Source organism: Electrona antarctica (assembly GCF_951216825.1).
Source record: "Electrona antarctica genome assembly, chromosome: 19".
NCBI classification, from domain to species: domain Eukaryota; kingdom Metazoa; phylum Chordata; class Actinopteri; order Myctophiformes; family Myctophidae; genus Electrona; species Electrona antarctica.
The window spans coordinates 17674357-17690497 of record NC_136800.1 but is presented as its reverse complement, the minus strand read 5'-3'; the positions used below and the strand labels follow the sequence as shown (position 1 = coordinate 17690497).

Below are 16141 nucleotides of genomic sequence, written 5' to 3'. Positions count from 1 at the left end.
CATGTCACATATAGGCAATTCACACTGAGAGGGACCGAATCCGTTTCATTGGAACCGTTTCCGAATACGGTTGCCTGGTCCCTGATGGCCATGATTCACATTGTCCGAGATTCAACAGCGCACCCGGGTACACTTGCATAACACACTTTGATCCTTCAGATGGCGGTGTGCTTGATGGCTGGTGCGCACGGACACTGACCATCAACTCTGCGACATTGTCTCCAATAAATCCAGACACTGCATTGCATTGCCTCTTTTGGCTCTTTGCCGTTATACTACGTCACTGTCAGCCTGCCTGCTATTCACTGTGTCAGTCAGTTCTGTGCTCCAGTGTCGTGTTTGATATTAGTTTAATGGATTCTACTTTAGCATTATTATTATTTTGTTTTACTTTGGAAACTATGCCAAACAAAGCCCAAGAGCCACGTGTAGTCCAAGATCAGCGCGTACTGCGGTGCTGCGTGTATAGCAGATTCAACATAGCAGATCTGCAAGCTCACAACGCGTCACGCTGCGACGCGTTGTGAGCTTGTAGATCGGCGAAGGGCGGCGTTGAGAAATGAGCTGGTGTTACGCTTCGTGCAGCGCCTGTGTTTTTTTTGTTGACGCTTGGCTCGTCGACTAGAGATCATGTCACGTTCTAAAAAAAAAACAGTCCACTTCCTTCTTTAGGTACGCATGCATTCACATTGGAACGATCCGTATCTGAATACACTTCAACGGTCCAGAGACCCGCCCCCCATGCGGTCTCTGGGACGGTTGGGAGATCCGCTCCCGGGAACGGTACGCATCATTCACATTACCACAACATCTGACAAGTGGTCCCGAGTCCGAACCCGGGACCATAGTGTGAATTTCCCCTTAAGCACTCCATGGGCACAAGCAGTGGCATCTCCGCCATAAAGGGCAGCAGAGATGGCACACTTTGCCAGCCTTTCTGCCTCGTCCAAAGTTGTCGAAACCCTCCGACAACCAGTCTGTGGGTATGTCCTAGGCTGGATCACCATATGAAACAAAGTTCTTAGTCTTGCACTGTTGCTTGCAATCGGTGTTAAAGTGCTCTCTGTAGTTGTTCTCATGCATGTGCCTGGAAGTCCACCCATTGCTATTCCGGGGTTAGTCCGACATTGGACGGACATACCGCTGGAAGGCACACACATCAATGGAAATATAAATTGCATAAGCTATATAGAGACATATATTTCCTTTTTATCCACATATATGAACCTGATTATGGCATATGTGCAGTATAGACTATATTCTGCATATACTTGCCATATATATTGGCATAATATGTTAACATATTTAAAATAAAACCATAGCACCACCATTAGCTTTTTCATGTCGCGCACCCCCTAGAAGGTGCTCGTGCACCACAAGGGGTGCACGCACCACAGTTTGGGACTACACGTGCATCTGTGGATCGAGTCAAATTCCCTTTTGAAGTCGATAATCCACAACACGTACTCAGCCATCAAAGCTAATCAATGGTGATGAAGAAGAGAACCACACAGGGTGACAGAAAGGTAAAAAATAGTTAAATTCTTTAATAAAAAATACATTTATAAATTCGGCAGCATGAACTTCTCTTGCACAGTTCCGTCAACCCGGGAAGTAGGAGGAAATACAACAAAAACCAACTGTACAAAAACAAAACATTAAACAAAACACAAGGAGATACTTCAAAATGAAAAGAGGCGAACGTCGGATCGGACAATGGAACAATCGACCATAAACAAGGACAGTTAGGGGACAAAACAGAACTCACTTTTTGTTCTTTCTTTTTTTTCATCCGATTTTGAGACACCAGAATAGGAGAATGTGGGTTTGGATTGATCCTAAAACAACACAAGGTTCACTTCAGTCTTTCTAGTACATCTACAGCAGCGTGGTATGAAAACAAACAAAAATCAAAACAAACGGAACCATCACCATCGCCAGACAGGGGAGGCAGCGTCTATTAAGCACTGTATAAAAAGCATCAGCTTTCTGCATCAAGCGACACCCCTGTCCCCCCGCCCCCACGATCAGATCCTATAGGGCTCGGTAGACTTTACTGTGTTGCAGTAAAGTCACACCCAAAATAGTTTCCGTTGTGTCGGTGTGTTGCAAACTTGTAAATGGGCTATTTCTGGTGAGCGCAAACACATCTGGCTTATCTGTAAGTCATAGTGCAACTAAATGAAAAGAGGACTAGGGATCAGTGTACACGGCTCCACAATACACCTCAGAGGCAAACGATACCACAGAAACACCATTTACTCAACAACGCGTAAGGTGGACATATTTTTTCAGGGTACCGTATGGTGCAGATACGGCGACAGACGCACTGCACTCACAACCGCGGATGGCATTGACTGGTTTACAGATTGCACACATTGGTGTACAGAAGACGTCATGAGAGGCCATACATACCCTAGCAGCCACATTACACACAAGAGAGAAAAAAAGATTTTAAGAGGGTGCATTCCAAACCAGGAACTCAAAAAAGAAACTTTGGGTGCCTCCACTCGATGGCTCTGCATGGCCTAATCTTTCATGAAAGCCAGCAGACACCTGGGTTGGCACTTGGCACTGATGCACAATGTAGGTGCTTATGAAAACATGCAAGGTTTCAGCCCAGTTCTGCGACCTCGGGCAAGAGGTCCTCGTGAACAGATGGAGGAGACGGCTTGGTTTGAAATGCAGCCAAAAAGCGTCTGCATGTGGATGGCGGTAGCCAATCAGAAAGAAACGCTGTGTGTATTCTAATCCACTGGTCCTCAAAGTGGGGTCCTTGGTGGGATTCCAGCAGGGGGTCGCCAGAAAAAGTAGAATAGCATCACAATCATTTTAACCTCTTTATCCATTTATATATTGGCTATTCAAAAATAGCAGATCTACAAGCTCACAGCACGTCACTTCGTGCCACGCCGCAAGTTTATACATCTGCTATTTTTGAACATTTTTAAAAAATCTTGCAAATGTTTGAAATTTTGGAATAATTTTGATTTCTTTTACACAACATTTGTGTAAAAAAATCTAATTTTTGTGCCAGGGGTTCCTGACACAAAACATTTTCAGATGGGAGGTCCGAGACTCCCGGCCAAATGAATATAACTTTGGGGGTTGTTGGCAAAACAAAGTTGTAGAATAGGCCTCCGGTCTTAATGGGTTAAAGTGTGTGTACTGTATGCACTGACCGGACACGTGTTCACTCCCCCGATGGTTCCCACTGACAGAATATGATGGAAAATATACATGCCCAAGCTGACGCCTCACCCCCCCACTTTAATTTATTGCCTCCGAAAAGCTGCTGACCAACACCTGGTGGTTTTTAAGTCGATTCTAAGTATTATGGAGGAGGCCGTGTACAAGTCTTGACACCACTGCCAGCGTAGTCTAAACTACATGCAGAGAAATACTACGTCGGCAGGAGCGTTTTCAGCTGATGGATGCCGCGTGGACAAAGTGCATAGAAGGAATTGGAACAAGTTGAGAGTTCATTGGGGACAACATGGGAAGTTTCTGCTGACAACAAAGAGGCCTTTTTTTCTTTTCTCCGCCATGATTATTGTTCATACCGTACGTTCACACGTAGTTCTCGATTCAAGGGGTCTGGGACCACGTTAAAATAATTTAATAGACAACAAGAACAGTATTTGTTTTTCTTCCTTTTTCAGCTCAAAAAGTTCCAAAATAAAATATATTAAAAAATAAGAGAAAATAAAAACAACATTCTGTGCATTACATTATTCGCCACAAATGTATAAACTCAAAACATCTCTTTATACATACATACATCTCTACACTTGAGACTCTGTGCATAACAATTCTCTGTTCTGTATCTGGGATATATTTATAAATCAATTTGATCCAGGTCAACATTGGGGCAATGACCTTTGAACCCTACAGTAGTTGTCTATAGGTTGAGCAGTAATAAGAATACGAACCAACATTTCTTAGCAAACTCCCAAAAACAATGTGTCAAACACTAAACAGATTTTTTTTTTAAAGAATCAAACGTGAGAACTTTGACCATGAGGTCATCTAAAAGTTTAAACGTAACCACTTATTTTATACTTTAATTGAAAATAGTCAATCTGCAAGATCCAAAGTTTGTAGAGCTGCTTTACTTTGGTAGAACATCTATATATTTTTAGAATTATTCATTTCACTTGTCAGTCAAACAACTTCCCACTTGTGATTGACCTTGTAAGAGCTGCTACTTTCTGAGAAATTTCTGGAAATAACGTGACCAACCTACTGCAGCAAACAGTGGATGTCTGAACAAAGTGCTACCATCTTGTGCTTTTCAACTCAACATCGGGCTTTGTACTCATAAAGAGGATTTGCCTATAGGGATTTAACCATTTAAGTCATATTTTATACTCTCTCATACTATGTTCACTTTTTTTTAAAGACTAAATTTTCGTACTGTATGCTTGCCTTGCAGATCTATTTTGGCACTTTTGGGGAAACTTCTGAAACAGTTTGCCTATAAATGACATGCCTAAAATAGAGACGCCTGTTTGAAAGTGGTTAAGTGACACCTCATTCTTCAATGTCGTTAACAACACAAACGGACAAAAACTAAAACGCTCCTTAGTTGGTCAACAGTGTTAACTGTGGCAGTGATAATTCCAGTGAATGGGATACCAGCAAACTGTGCCATTAGTGAATGGAACGGGTGATATTGTTTAAGCATACTGAATCTGTGGGCATCTATTGGGGTATGAAAGTGCCCTCAACCAGGCAGTAAGAAATATGGTCAGCACTAGACGACCAAATGACCCTGAATGCAGAAGCTTGCCAATATAGGTACATGTGATTTTGTTAAAAACAACAGAGTGCCAACAGTATCTTTAACTTCCTAAACTTTCAACCACTTAAGCCCTGTATACTTACATAAAGAGTGAAAATAGCCCATCCACAAGCTCACAAAGCATTGCATCGCGACACGTTGTGAGCTTTTACATGGGCTATTTTCACTTGTTTTGAAAGTTTTACATTATATATATATATATATATATATATATATATAATATAATTTTTTTAAATTTAATTTCCTTCTGAAAAACATGCCCAAACAATAGCGACGCCACGTTGGAAGTAAAGTAGCCCATAGCTTCCTTGCCAATGACTGAGACAAGAAAACGTGTCCTTGTGGCATGCGGCTGACGAGAATCTAGAACAATAGCACAATGAACTGTGTGAACCTGCCGGTTCCATACAAACAACACGCGTCAATCTTCCACACCAATGTCCCAGACAGTCTGCAGACAGGACCATGTGTGTCTGATGAGTCAAAGAGAAAAGGAGGGATGGGAGCAGACTCCATCCATCCATCCGAGTACGATGACTGATCCATGACATGAGGATAGTTCAGTTGAGAAAACAGCCGTCGCAAGTACAGATGTTCATTATCGCCTGCAAAAAAATAAAAATAAGAATGAGACAGACTTAAATTAGAAGTAATGCTAAACAGTATAGCACCCATTATAGTGATACATACAGTCATTCATTTAAATAGAACATTTAGTTTGAGTCATAATAGCTTAGTTTTTATTTCGTTTTTGACAGTGAAAAAAGATTTTTCGTCAGTTTTAGTCAACAAAATTAACACTGGAAACATGCACTGAAAGTGCACGTGGCCCACCCATCCGATCACAGTTAAGTGTTCAGAGGGGTGCGGGGCCCACCCATCCGATCACAGTTAAGTGTTCAGAGGGGTGCGGGGCCCACCCATCCGATCACAGTTAAGTGTTCAAAGGGGTGCGGGCCAAGAACATGGTTCCAGAAAAGGTTGGAAACCACTGGCATACAACAGCAGCTCATTTATAATGTTCTATATTGGAAAGGGTAGCACTTAGCAGCAGTTAAAAACAGCCCCTGAAGCTCATCCGCAACAGAAAAGGGCGAAATAATTAAACATCTTGCGACCTTTTGTCTTAGTAACTGCGTTTCGATTTCTTCAAACGATGTCTAAGGAAATATTTACCACACAGTCAATGTCTGGAGGGCAGATCATTATAGGAGAACATTTCAAATACACAGCAGACACATCATGGGTGTACTTGTACTGTCTGCCCTGCCGTGGTGGAAAGTAACTAAGTACATTAAGTACTGTACATAAGTACAGGTTTGAGGTACTTTTAGTACCTCAAATCTCAGACAGTATGGAGTATGGAATCTAATATTGTACTACTTACTCCACTATTAGTACACTTTAGTTATTAGTTACTTTGTAGATTTGTATTATTATTACAAGACATGCATTAACCACTTCAGCCCCATTTAAACTAATAAGCTCACAAAACGTTGCATTGTGCTGCTGAGCTTGTAGATCTGATTTTCAAAAGATTTTGTATACCTTTTTATACATTTTAAACCTGTGAAATGGGACATTCTGCATAGCAGGTACTTTTGATGCCAATACTTTTGTACTTTTACTCAAGTCAATTTTTAATTACAGACTTTTACTTGTAACTTTCATTGTATTTCTACAATTGATACATTTACTTAAGCAAAATATGAGTACTTTTACCACCACGGGTAATGTGTGTAGTGTACATTGTAAGATTTAAGCCATTGTATCTGTTGGTGCAGCAGTTGAACTAAAGCTGTCCTGGGTAGATGGATGCTTATTGCTTGCCATTAAAAGGTGGTTAAAAAAAGGAAAAGTCTCACTAGCGACGGTGCTATCTGTTCAAGACAGTGGGCTTTAGTGTGGAGATCGATATAACTCATAGTTTAGAGCACCGATTCTGAAGCTGCACTCTAGGGACCTCTATTCTCTGATGGAGCGCACACGAAAAAGATGAATGTCACCCACTTCTTTTACCCCTTCTTTACCCCTGTAAACCTGTGATGTGACAATAAAGCCGATTCTACCAAATGGACCTTCACGGGTCTGTAACTCTGATTGAACAAATGTAACCAAATGGGCCCTTACACTTGGTTCCAATTGCACTCTCAAGAGTTAAATTCACACCACATAAAGGTGCTTTCCCGTTTCAGCCCTCAAAACTCAGATTTATTAGAACACTCCAAACGAACTCGGACCACTTTGTAGTGAACTGTACTGAGTTCGGTTCGCATCTCATCCCCAGTGCGGTTCTCTTGAACTGTTCCTACTGTCAACACAAAAATAACCAAGTCCCTTTTATTTTTGTCCCACTTCATGGTCCACAAAGAGGTTTGTTTGTTAAACTAAAGGTTTAATTGTATGCTAGATATAGTGGGGGTGCCTGCTTCATCTCTCTCTCAGATAAGAGGTCCTTGGGCTGACACACGTTGAAGACACTTGGTTTAGAGAAGACTGGAGAGAAAAGACAAACACATCAATAAAAAAAAGAAAGAGTACCTCTGCCTAGCAGTGGAACCGTAGTTATCCAGCAGCTGCGTACACGCCACCTCCAGGTTCCAGTCACACATCTCTAGCAGCTTCAGACACTCTGTCCTGCTCTTCAGACCGAGGCAGAACAACTGTTCCACCTGGGAGGGGACGTGCACGGGGAGCCAGGGCCAAACGGAGGGAAGGAGAAGGGCAGGGCAGGGCAAGACGAGAGGGAGATTGGATTTGGCCGGGGCGTCACGCACGCAGGGATAGACAGAGGGGTGGGTGAGTTGGTGGTGGGGAGGAGGGTGGTTGCAGAGACAACAGAAAAATAAAAGTTAGGAGGATCAGACTCTTTGTTGTTGCGTGTTTAATCCAGTACAATGCACATTACAAAGAGGGAGGGCGGATTTTGCATGGAGCAGCGTGTTCGTTTCACTGGGATTTGTTTTGGCGCGCCACACCCGGCGAATGCAAAGAACCTCAGCTGACTTTGCGACGACTGCGTGTGTATGCATTTGTAGTTCTGTTAGACAAACGGGTGTGTGCGTGTGTGCATGTGTCAGATTTTGTGAGGTTGTAGGGTGGCAATTTTCTAAAGATTTCTGCCTTTATTGATAGTATCAAGTGAAGATCGAGAGACAGGAAGAGGGAGAAAGAGAAGGGGAGAGAAATGCAGCAAAGGTCGTCATGAACGGGACTCGAACATGCGACGCGCTGTCAGGCCAAAGCCTATATGTGGCATGCGCCTGGACCGCTTGGGCCAGCGGGCGCCCCAGGGTGGCAATTTTCAAACAGTAGATGTATACAGTATAGCACTGGTTCCAGGTGGTCCCCAGCTAAAAGAGAGTTGGTAAGAAAATGGACCCTTATAGATCTTTAACTCTTGAGCGTAAAATGAAACCAAATGGATTTTAGTTAAATTATTGTTAAACAACTGCATTACTTTATTTACAAGAACTCTAGCCAATAGAATAGAACACATAGAAGAATTGTTATTTTGATCAACGTTTGCCTGTTGTCTCTCCTAATGGTACCACATCAATACAGCATGGAATCGTGGACCAAATCTTATCCGTCTGTGGCTCAAATGTTGAATAAATAATGGACATTGATAATGAAAAGGGTTGAAAACCACTGCAGTAGGCCTATAGGGTTAAAGTGGTTAAACTAGTTTAGCTGGGGACCCCCTGGAACCCCCTCAAGGATCTCTGGGCGTGCCCAGACCTCACTGGGGACCCCCTGGAACCCCCTCAAGGATCTCTGGGCGTGCCCGGACCTAGTTTAGCTGGGGACCCCCTGGAACCCCCTCAAGGATCTCTGGGCGTGCCCGGACCTAGTTTAGCTGGGGACCCCCTGGAACCCCCTCAAGGATCTCTGGGCGTGCCCGGACCTCACTTTGAGAACAACTGCTGCAAACCACTGACCGATGTGAGCCTGCAGTGGTGTAGCCATTAGGCTATTTAGAAGCTCCATGTTAAGGACGGTGCATCATTAGTATGCTCCTATAAAAAGGTCTTTACTTTGATGTAGTGCAAAGATAAACTACAACACTGTTTATCACCGTCTGCCTTAAGCACGGAATGCACTGCAAATGTGTTTTATTGCTTTCAGCAGCGTTACTTATTTATTGGTGTGGCAACGTGGTTCCTATAGGAAAGTACACTATGATGATGATGCACCTGTTATATCGTCTCTGGCTGGCAGAAACCTTGTATATTCTCCTATTTTATGTTTGTTTGTTTGTTTGTTTACATAAATTAATGGGCTATTTTATACATTGTCATAATGACAGTGCTGTGCACGCAAAAGTGGTGAAATTAGACAATCTACAAGCTCACGCATAGCGACACGTTGATGATCGTTATTTTCACCATTTCCCTTTTTTTTGGGGGGGACACACAATCTTTGCCTACTGGATAATGACAAGCTCAAAGTCATACAGGGATGCCAGGTTGGAAGTGGTTAAGTCTGTCTGTGGGTTTGATCAATATTTAACTACTATATTTATATAATAGATATTTATCGAACGAAAGTATTCACAGAGAGCTTGTGAATAAATCATAACTACACGGAGTCGCTGGAACATTTCCATTTCCTGAAAGGTAGCTGTTTTGTGACTTAGGATGTTTCCCCCGAACAGCAATAACTCGTATCTACAAGAGATTGATTCATCCACTGTTTCGCCATTATGTACACGAGCAGTGGTGGAATAAGTACTCATTTTTCTCAACAGTTCCAAAAAAAAACGTATGTTGCTACATCAGTAACCGCAATTTGCAAGATGTTTTTATAACAGGATGAATCTAAGGTTGCAATACCCTCCATTTGACTCCCCACTCATCCAATTTGCTTTTGCGATCTGCTTGTATTAAACAACGTTAAACTCACCAACATTGCAGTTCTAGGCCAAGCTTGAATTATCCTCTTTCAATCTACCAAGCTTTTGTTTCATAAAAATCCACCATAGTAATGTTATGAGCTACTTTCTGTCAAGAAATTCTCTGCAGGTGATTCTTTGTGAAGTGTTGGAGTTTGGAAGCACTCGTCGAAGTCACTTAGTCAATGGAGGGTATTGCAACTCTAGATTCATCCCATTATTATAATACAAATCTAGAGTTGCAAATTGCGGCTACTACCTCAGTGCTGCTCAAACCTTTTCATGGCAAGTACGTCCAAAATTATATGTATCACCCACCAAAGATTCCTGGGGGTCATCATGATAGCTGCCTGCAACCCAGCTATCATGAAGTGAACTGAACACAAGGAAGCATACTAGGGCCTCTACTGTTCCTAATATATGTAAACGACATGACTTCAGCTTGTGACTGCAACTTGTTCCTGTTCGCAGATGACTCGGCACTGCTGGTCTCGGACAGGGACAAACTGCAGGTTGAAAATGCCCTCAGCTCTGAATTCGGTAGAATCCGCACCTGGCTCGCTGATAACAAACTATCTTTACACCTGGGAAAAACTGAATCCATTCTCTTTGGATCTAATAGTAATCTCAGCAAGGCAAATGGCTTCTTGGTTAGAGTGGGTGACAATGTTATCACACGTAAAGATGAAATTACCTACCTAGGTTCCATCCTGGAGGCTAATCTTTCCGGTGATAAAATGGCCACCAACGTAATAAAAAAAAGTCAACCAAAGAACAAGATTCCTTTACAGGATCTCCTCACTGGTCAACAAAAACACCTTGAAGACCTTAACAGGAGCCCTCGTACAAGGCTTCTTTGACTATGCATGCACCTCCTGGTACCACAGCACCTCAAAGGCCCTTAAAACTAGGCTCCAGACTTCCCAAAACAAACTGGTCAGGCTCCTACTTGGCCTCACCCCCCGAACCCACCTCACCCCTGCCCACTTTGACAGACTGGAATGGCTTAGGGTCGACGACAGAGTACAGCATCTTGCAATGGGTCTGGTCCACAAGATTCGATACTCCACCAAGATACCTATGTACCTGTCTAGATACTTCCTTAATGTTAACGGAGTCCACACCCACAACACCAGAGGGAGTGCAACGAACCATGTACAACCCAGATTCGGCACAAACAAGGGACTAAATTATTTTCGCTCCTATGCCACCAAAATGTGGAACGCCCTACCAACATTAAGACATGCGAATCCCTTGACTCCTTCAAAACCGCTCTCAAAGGGCACCTACGGATGGCTGCAATTCGAAATCAATCAAACCACTTGCACAATTTGAAATATTGTGGTTTTCTAGGTGTTGATGTAAATATTGTTTCTTTATTGGGCCTTTTGCTAGCCTGGCTCCAGACCCCTGAATCTTTAGACTCGTATTCAGGGTCTGGTGACACTATAGAAAGGCATGGTTTTCTCGGCTGAAAATCTAACCGGCCCAATCGAGATCGGGATAACCCAGTATGAACCAACCAAACACCAAAGAGTGGCCCCCATCTCAGAAAACAACTGCACAACAGACTGAATAATCGTGAAACAAAATTTCCTGTCTGACATTTTTGTTTGTTTATTTCATTGTTTGGACTACCATGTAATTAGTTTATCTTGCGAGGAGGTTTGAAGTGCTGGTTTCACTATTCATTATAAAGGACATTTGATGATTGGTGTAGGCTGCACACTGGAACATTTACATGTGTCAATGTCTGAGCGTGGCACATGATCTGGGTTCAGAATGACAGCTCTGAGCTGCACTACAGCAGTGGTTCTCAACAATTAGAGGGCCTGACACTCCAAAAGTCTATTTGAACTGGGGACAATGTTTGACCCGTTTTCTTTTTTTTGTAGATTGTTGATTACCTTTGATGCCGTAATGGTCTTTTTCTTTTCTTTCTTTCTTGTTGAGACGTTAAATTAAACAGTTAAAGTCCTCAAATGGTCATTCCCCCCTCCCCCAAGGTCAAATGGGGACCTCCCTGAAGGGGTCTCGACCACTGTACTACAGTACCTTGAGGTACAACTGTACTACAGTACCTTGAGGTACCACTGTACTACAGTACCTTGAGGTACCACTGTACTACAGTACCTTGAGGTACAACTGTACTACAGTACCTTGAGGTAACGACTACTGTACTACAGTACCTTGAGGTACCACTGTACTACAGTACCTTGAGGTAACGACTACTGTACTACAGTACCTTGAGGTACCACTGTACTACAGTACCTTGAGGTAACGACTACTGTACTACAGTACCTTGAGGTAATGCACAGCTTTCTGGATGCTCCAGTTGTGGTTCTGGAGGGCGGCCTGACACTCCTCCAGTGTCACACCGTGGACCGCTTCCTGCACCTGAACAATAAACAAGACACAACGAGACGCGTCCAGAGTGGTCAATGCCTGTTGGAAGTTCACACTGACCAAGGCTTTTCCACACACTTTCAATGAGATTTTTTTCAAACCCTTGTTCATGTACAGTAATGCGCTTGCCGAAACACCAGTGTTCCCGGCTCTCCATTTGCCTGTGAGCAAATTAACTTTACAATTTAATTTCCTTTAACTTTAAGCCAGTGGTTCTCAAACTTTTAATTACAAGGACGTACACTCTCAGAGTAACAGGCACGGAAGGGTCCATTTGGAACAGACTCAAGGAACCCTGAGGGTCTATACCGGTATGCGCTAAGCAGTCACTTTCTATTATCACTATTTTCTTTCCTTCCTTTCACAAATGGCAGTTAATTATGGACAATGACACCAATGAGACCCATAGTTACTACATTATACCATGTCCTTATGCAGTCATGCACAAAACAGTGACGTTGCAACAAACATAATGCCACACATAATGCCAAAGTAGGGCTGGTAAATTACCTGAAAATATAGGGAACAGACATGCAGAACCTATAACCAACGTAATGTTAATATGTAGGTTGAATTGAATAATCAAGACTTTTTTCCAGGTTTAACCACACTATTTAATCCATGTTCTCCCCTTAGCTAAATAGCTAAACCCGCTATTTTTTTTCTGTGTTTAATTCGCCGTTTTGTAATAATTTTAGCGGAAATAGCGGATTTGTCGCAGACCTGGTGACGAGGCGGATGCGTTATGATGACGTAACTGGAAATCAACCAATCGAGGGCTTGCAAGGGCTTCTGGGAAACTGAGTCCAATGCAAAGTGAACGACGGTGTAGTAGGGACAATCTTAGCTCGCTTTTCTATAACCCGGATCACGGAAGTGGCTTTTTTTGTCGGCTCAATAACAAATCATTGGAGTGTTTTCAAGCGGATTTTCATGGATCAAAGGCGCAAATACTTTGGCGTATGCTCCAAAGGTAATGAAACAATCCCGGCAGCCTCGGTATGTCATATATTAATATAAAGCTCTCAAAGGGTTAATCATTCCCTGCCAATCACATGTTTTGATATGTTTTTTTTTATTTTATTTATATTTTCAAAAGCACACACCGCCAATCACGTGTTTTTAGTTTTTACACTAGATGGCGCTCTTGGCTAACCTATGATTTACCGTTCTGAGTCCCAATGAATCTAGGGAACAAGGACATCACGTGGTCGCCTCCCGTCCACTATCGTTCCACTCCAGTCACGACCACCATTCAATTCTCAATGGACTCGAACTATTGAACAGAAGGATTTGCACGTTTATTTTTTTGTTTTTGTTTTTCGGCGGACACGCAGTGAACATCTCTCTGATTATCAACGGTCGGAGATGCGATGAGCAGTCGAGATGAATATGATGAGCAGTCGAGATGAATATGATGAGCAGTCGAGATGAATATGATGAGCAGTCGAGATGAATATGATGAGCAGTCGAGATGAATATGATGAGCAGTCGAGATGAATATGATGAGCAGTCGAGATGAATATGATGAGCAGTCGAGATGAATATGATGAGCAGTCGAGATGAATATTCTGTGACTACTTAAAAGATAAGCAAATACGAGAAAAGGCTGGCAGGGGGCGGGGAGGAGGGGGGCATGGCAGTGAATGAGTATAAAATGTAAGGTTTATGTGAGGACACGGCGAACGTGTGTGTGTGTGTGTGTGTGTGTGTGTGTGTGTGTGTGTGTGTGTGTGTGTGTGTGTGTGTGTGTGTGTGTCTTTGTGCGTGCGTGTGTGTCACACAGAGCATACGTTGCTCCGCTCAGGTGTTTTATGACTGTCTGCCTGAGCCATCTGTTCCACTGCTCCAATATTCAGCACCAACATGCTCCTAAGTGCTGTTGGAGTGCATGCATGGCTAGTGGCTACTAATGACAAGTGCTGGTCTTCCATTTGTCTGATTCGGGATTTGGTGGCCTAAATAAGTACGCTTTAAAGTGATTTTTAATATATATATATATATATATATATATATATATATATATATATATACGCACACACAAATATAAATGTGTGTGCGTGTGTGTGTGTGGCTACGCACCTGCGTTTGCGCCTGTGGGCGTGCTTGCGTGCATGAGAGAGTGCGTGTGTACAATACGTGTCTGTGCGTGCATGCAAGCATGTGCGTGTGTGTGTGTGTGTGTGTGTGTGTGTGTGTGTGTGTGTGTGTGTGTGTGTGTGTGTGTGTGTGTGCCATTCCTTGTATTTGTTATGCAGACACACAAACAAACAAACAAACCCACACAGTGTGTGCCCACACACACACACAGGAAAAGGAGATGTAGTCCGCACACTGTATAGCAGCTCCCAAGAAAAATAATATTTAAGTTTAGGATGACAACGTTTCGACCCGAGCTGGGTCTTCGTCAGGTATGATGAATAACATTTTCTTGGGAGCTGCTATACAGTGTGCATGAAACTACATCTCCTTTTCCTGTATGTATCTTTTTGTTCAGCACCTGAAAGTTTTTTAGAGATGTGCAGGTATAGACAAGATGTTTTGGATCACACACAGACACGCACGCACGCACGCACGCACGCACGCACGCACGCACGCACGCACGCACGCACGCACGCACACACGTCTTCCTGTGGATGTTAAGGCCTTGCGACAGACTACTCAAACATGGCGATCTGTTGCCCCCATCTGTTGAGCAGCAGCAACTGTAGGCCTTATATAACAGACAGGGGCAACAAAGGACACATGAACCGTGGTGGAAGTACTAGGGTATTTATTATTAAGTAAAAGTATCAATAACCTACTGTAGAAATAGTCTGTACGAATTCGGTATTCAAAATGTACTTGAGTAAAAGTACAGACTATTGGCATCAAAATGAGAAGTACCAAAACTAAAAGTAATCATCCGCAGAAGGTCCCATTGGTTTTCAAATTTCAAATACAGTTTAAAATGTATAGAAATCCTTTGAAAATAACAGATCTACAGTACAAGCGCTGTGAGCTTTATTGTTCATCGGCTATTTTCAAATTGCCATGTCTGAAGTGGTGTTTTGTAATAATAATCAACAATAATCCAATTCTACAAAGTAGCCCAACTAGTAACTTTGTAGGTAAGTTAAAGTTTTCAAATAATTACAGTGAAGTCAAAATTACAATAGTTGCCTCTGATATGTACTGGAGTAGAAATAAAACTACACTAAATGGTAAATGGTGCATTTTATATAGCATAGATTGTGCATTACATTCACCCATTCACACACACATTCATACACTGATGGCGGCAGAAACCATGCAAGGTACCAACCAGCGCGCCACTCGGTGGCGCGCTATGAGCTTGTAGATCTGCTATTTTTCAATAGCTAAAGTATAACATAATGCTTAGTTAAAACACCAAAAGGGGTTCCCGCCCAAAATGGGTTAAAAGCTATAATATGACACAGATGCGTCCTCAGGTCTAAATGGGTTAACAAACAATTGATGAATGCGTTGTGCTTCGCTAAGTAGCCAGCATTTGCGGTGTACCCTTAGGGCACGATGTTTCTAACATCCCCGTATGCTTGTCTATACCTGCTAACGAGCCAGGCATTGAAGTGCGCACGGCCTTCTCCTTCTCCAGCTCATCCCGTGGGGGTTTAGCCTGAACCGTGCTGCCTGGGGGCAGATTTACAACCCCTCGTCTTTGTGACGATAACGTCATGCTGGGTATTAATCCAGGTACACACTTATACTCAAGTACTGTACTTCAGAACTTGAGTCCAAGTTTTGAGGTAGAGTTGCTTTCCTCTAATTATTTCCATTTTGGAAGTTAAATTAATTTGATAGGGCCCAGGTAGCACACACTTGAGTAAACGTGTTGTAGTGAAGCTTGAAGATATACTAAAATATATTAGTATATATCACCTGGGCAACCCAGGTGAGAACCATCTGGTGCCCGCTGACATTTCTATATGGGTCCCATATGGTTATCCCACCTGGCTCCCACATAGGTAGCCCACCTCTAAACCACATGGGACCCACGTTGGCGTGCTGGCTGGGTT

The 16141-nt window shown here is 42.8% G+C and overlaps 1 protein-coding gene across 4 annotated transcripts in view; it reads right to left on the bottom strand.

Annotated features, from left to right (window-relative positions):
- Positions 1-1577: 1577 nt before the first annotated feature.
- The window catches only part of tnk2b (tyrosine kinase, non-receptor, 2b), a 123909-nt gene continuing 109345 nt past the window's right edge, over positions 1578-16141 (bottom strand). For all 4 annotated transcript variants that reach the window (XM_079488927.1, XM_079488929.1, XM_079488930.1 and 1 more), the window contains 3 exons: positions 12000-12095; positions 7346-7476; positions 1578-5409 (listed from right to left, as the gene is read on the bottom strand). In XM_079488927.1, the coding sequence (XP_079345053.1) occupies positions 5403-5409; positions 7346-7476; positions 12000-12095 (234 nt within the window). In that variant the 3' untranslated portion in view covers positions 1578-5402. The remainder of the gene's footprint in view (positions 5410-7345; positions 7477-11999; positions 12096-16141) is intronic.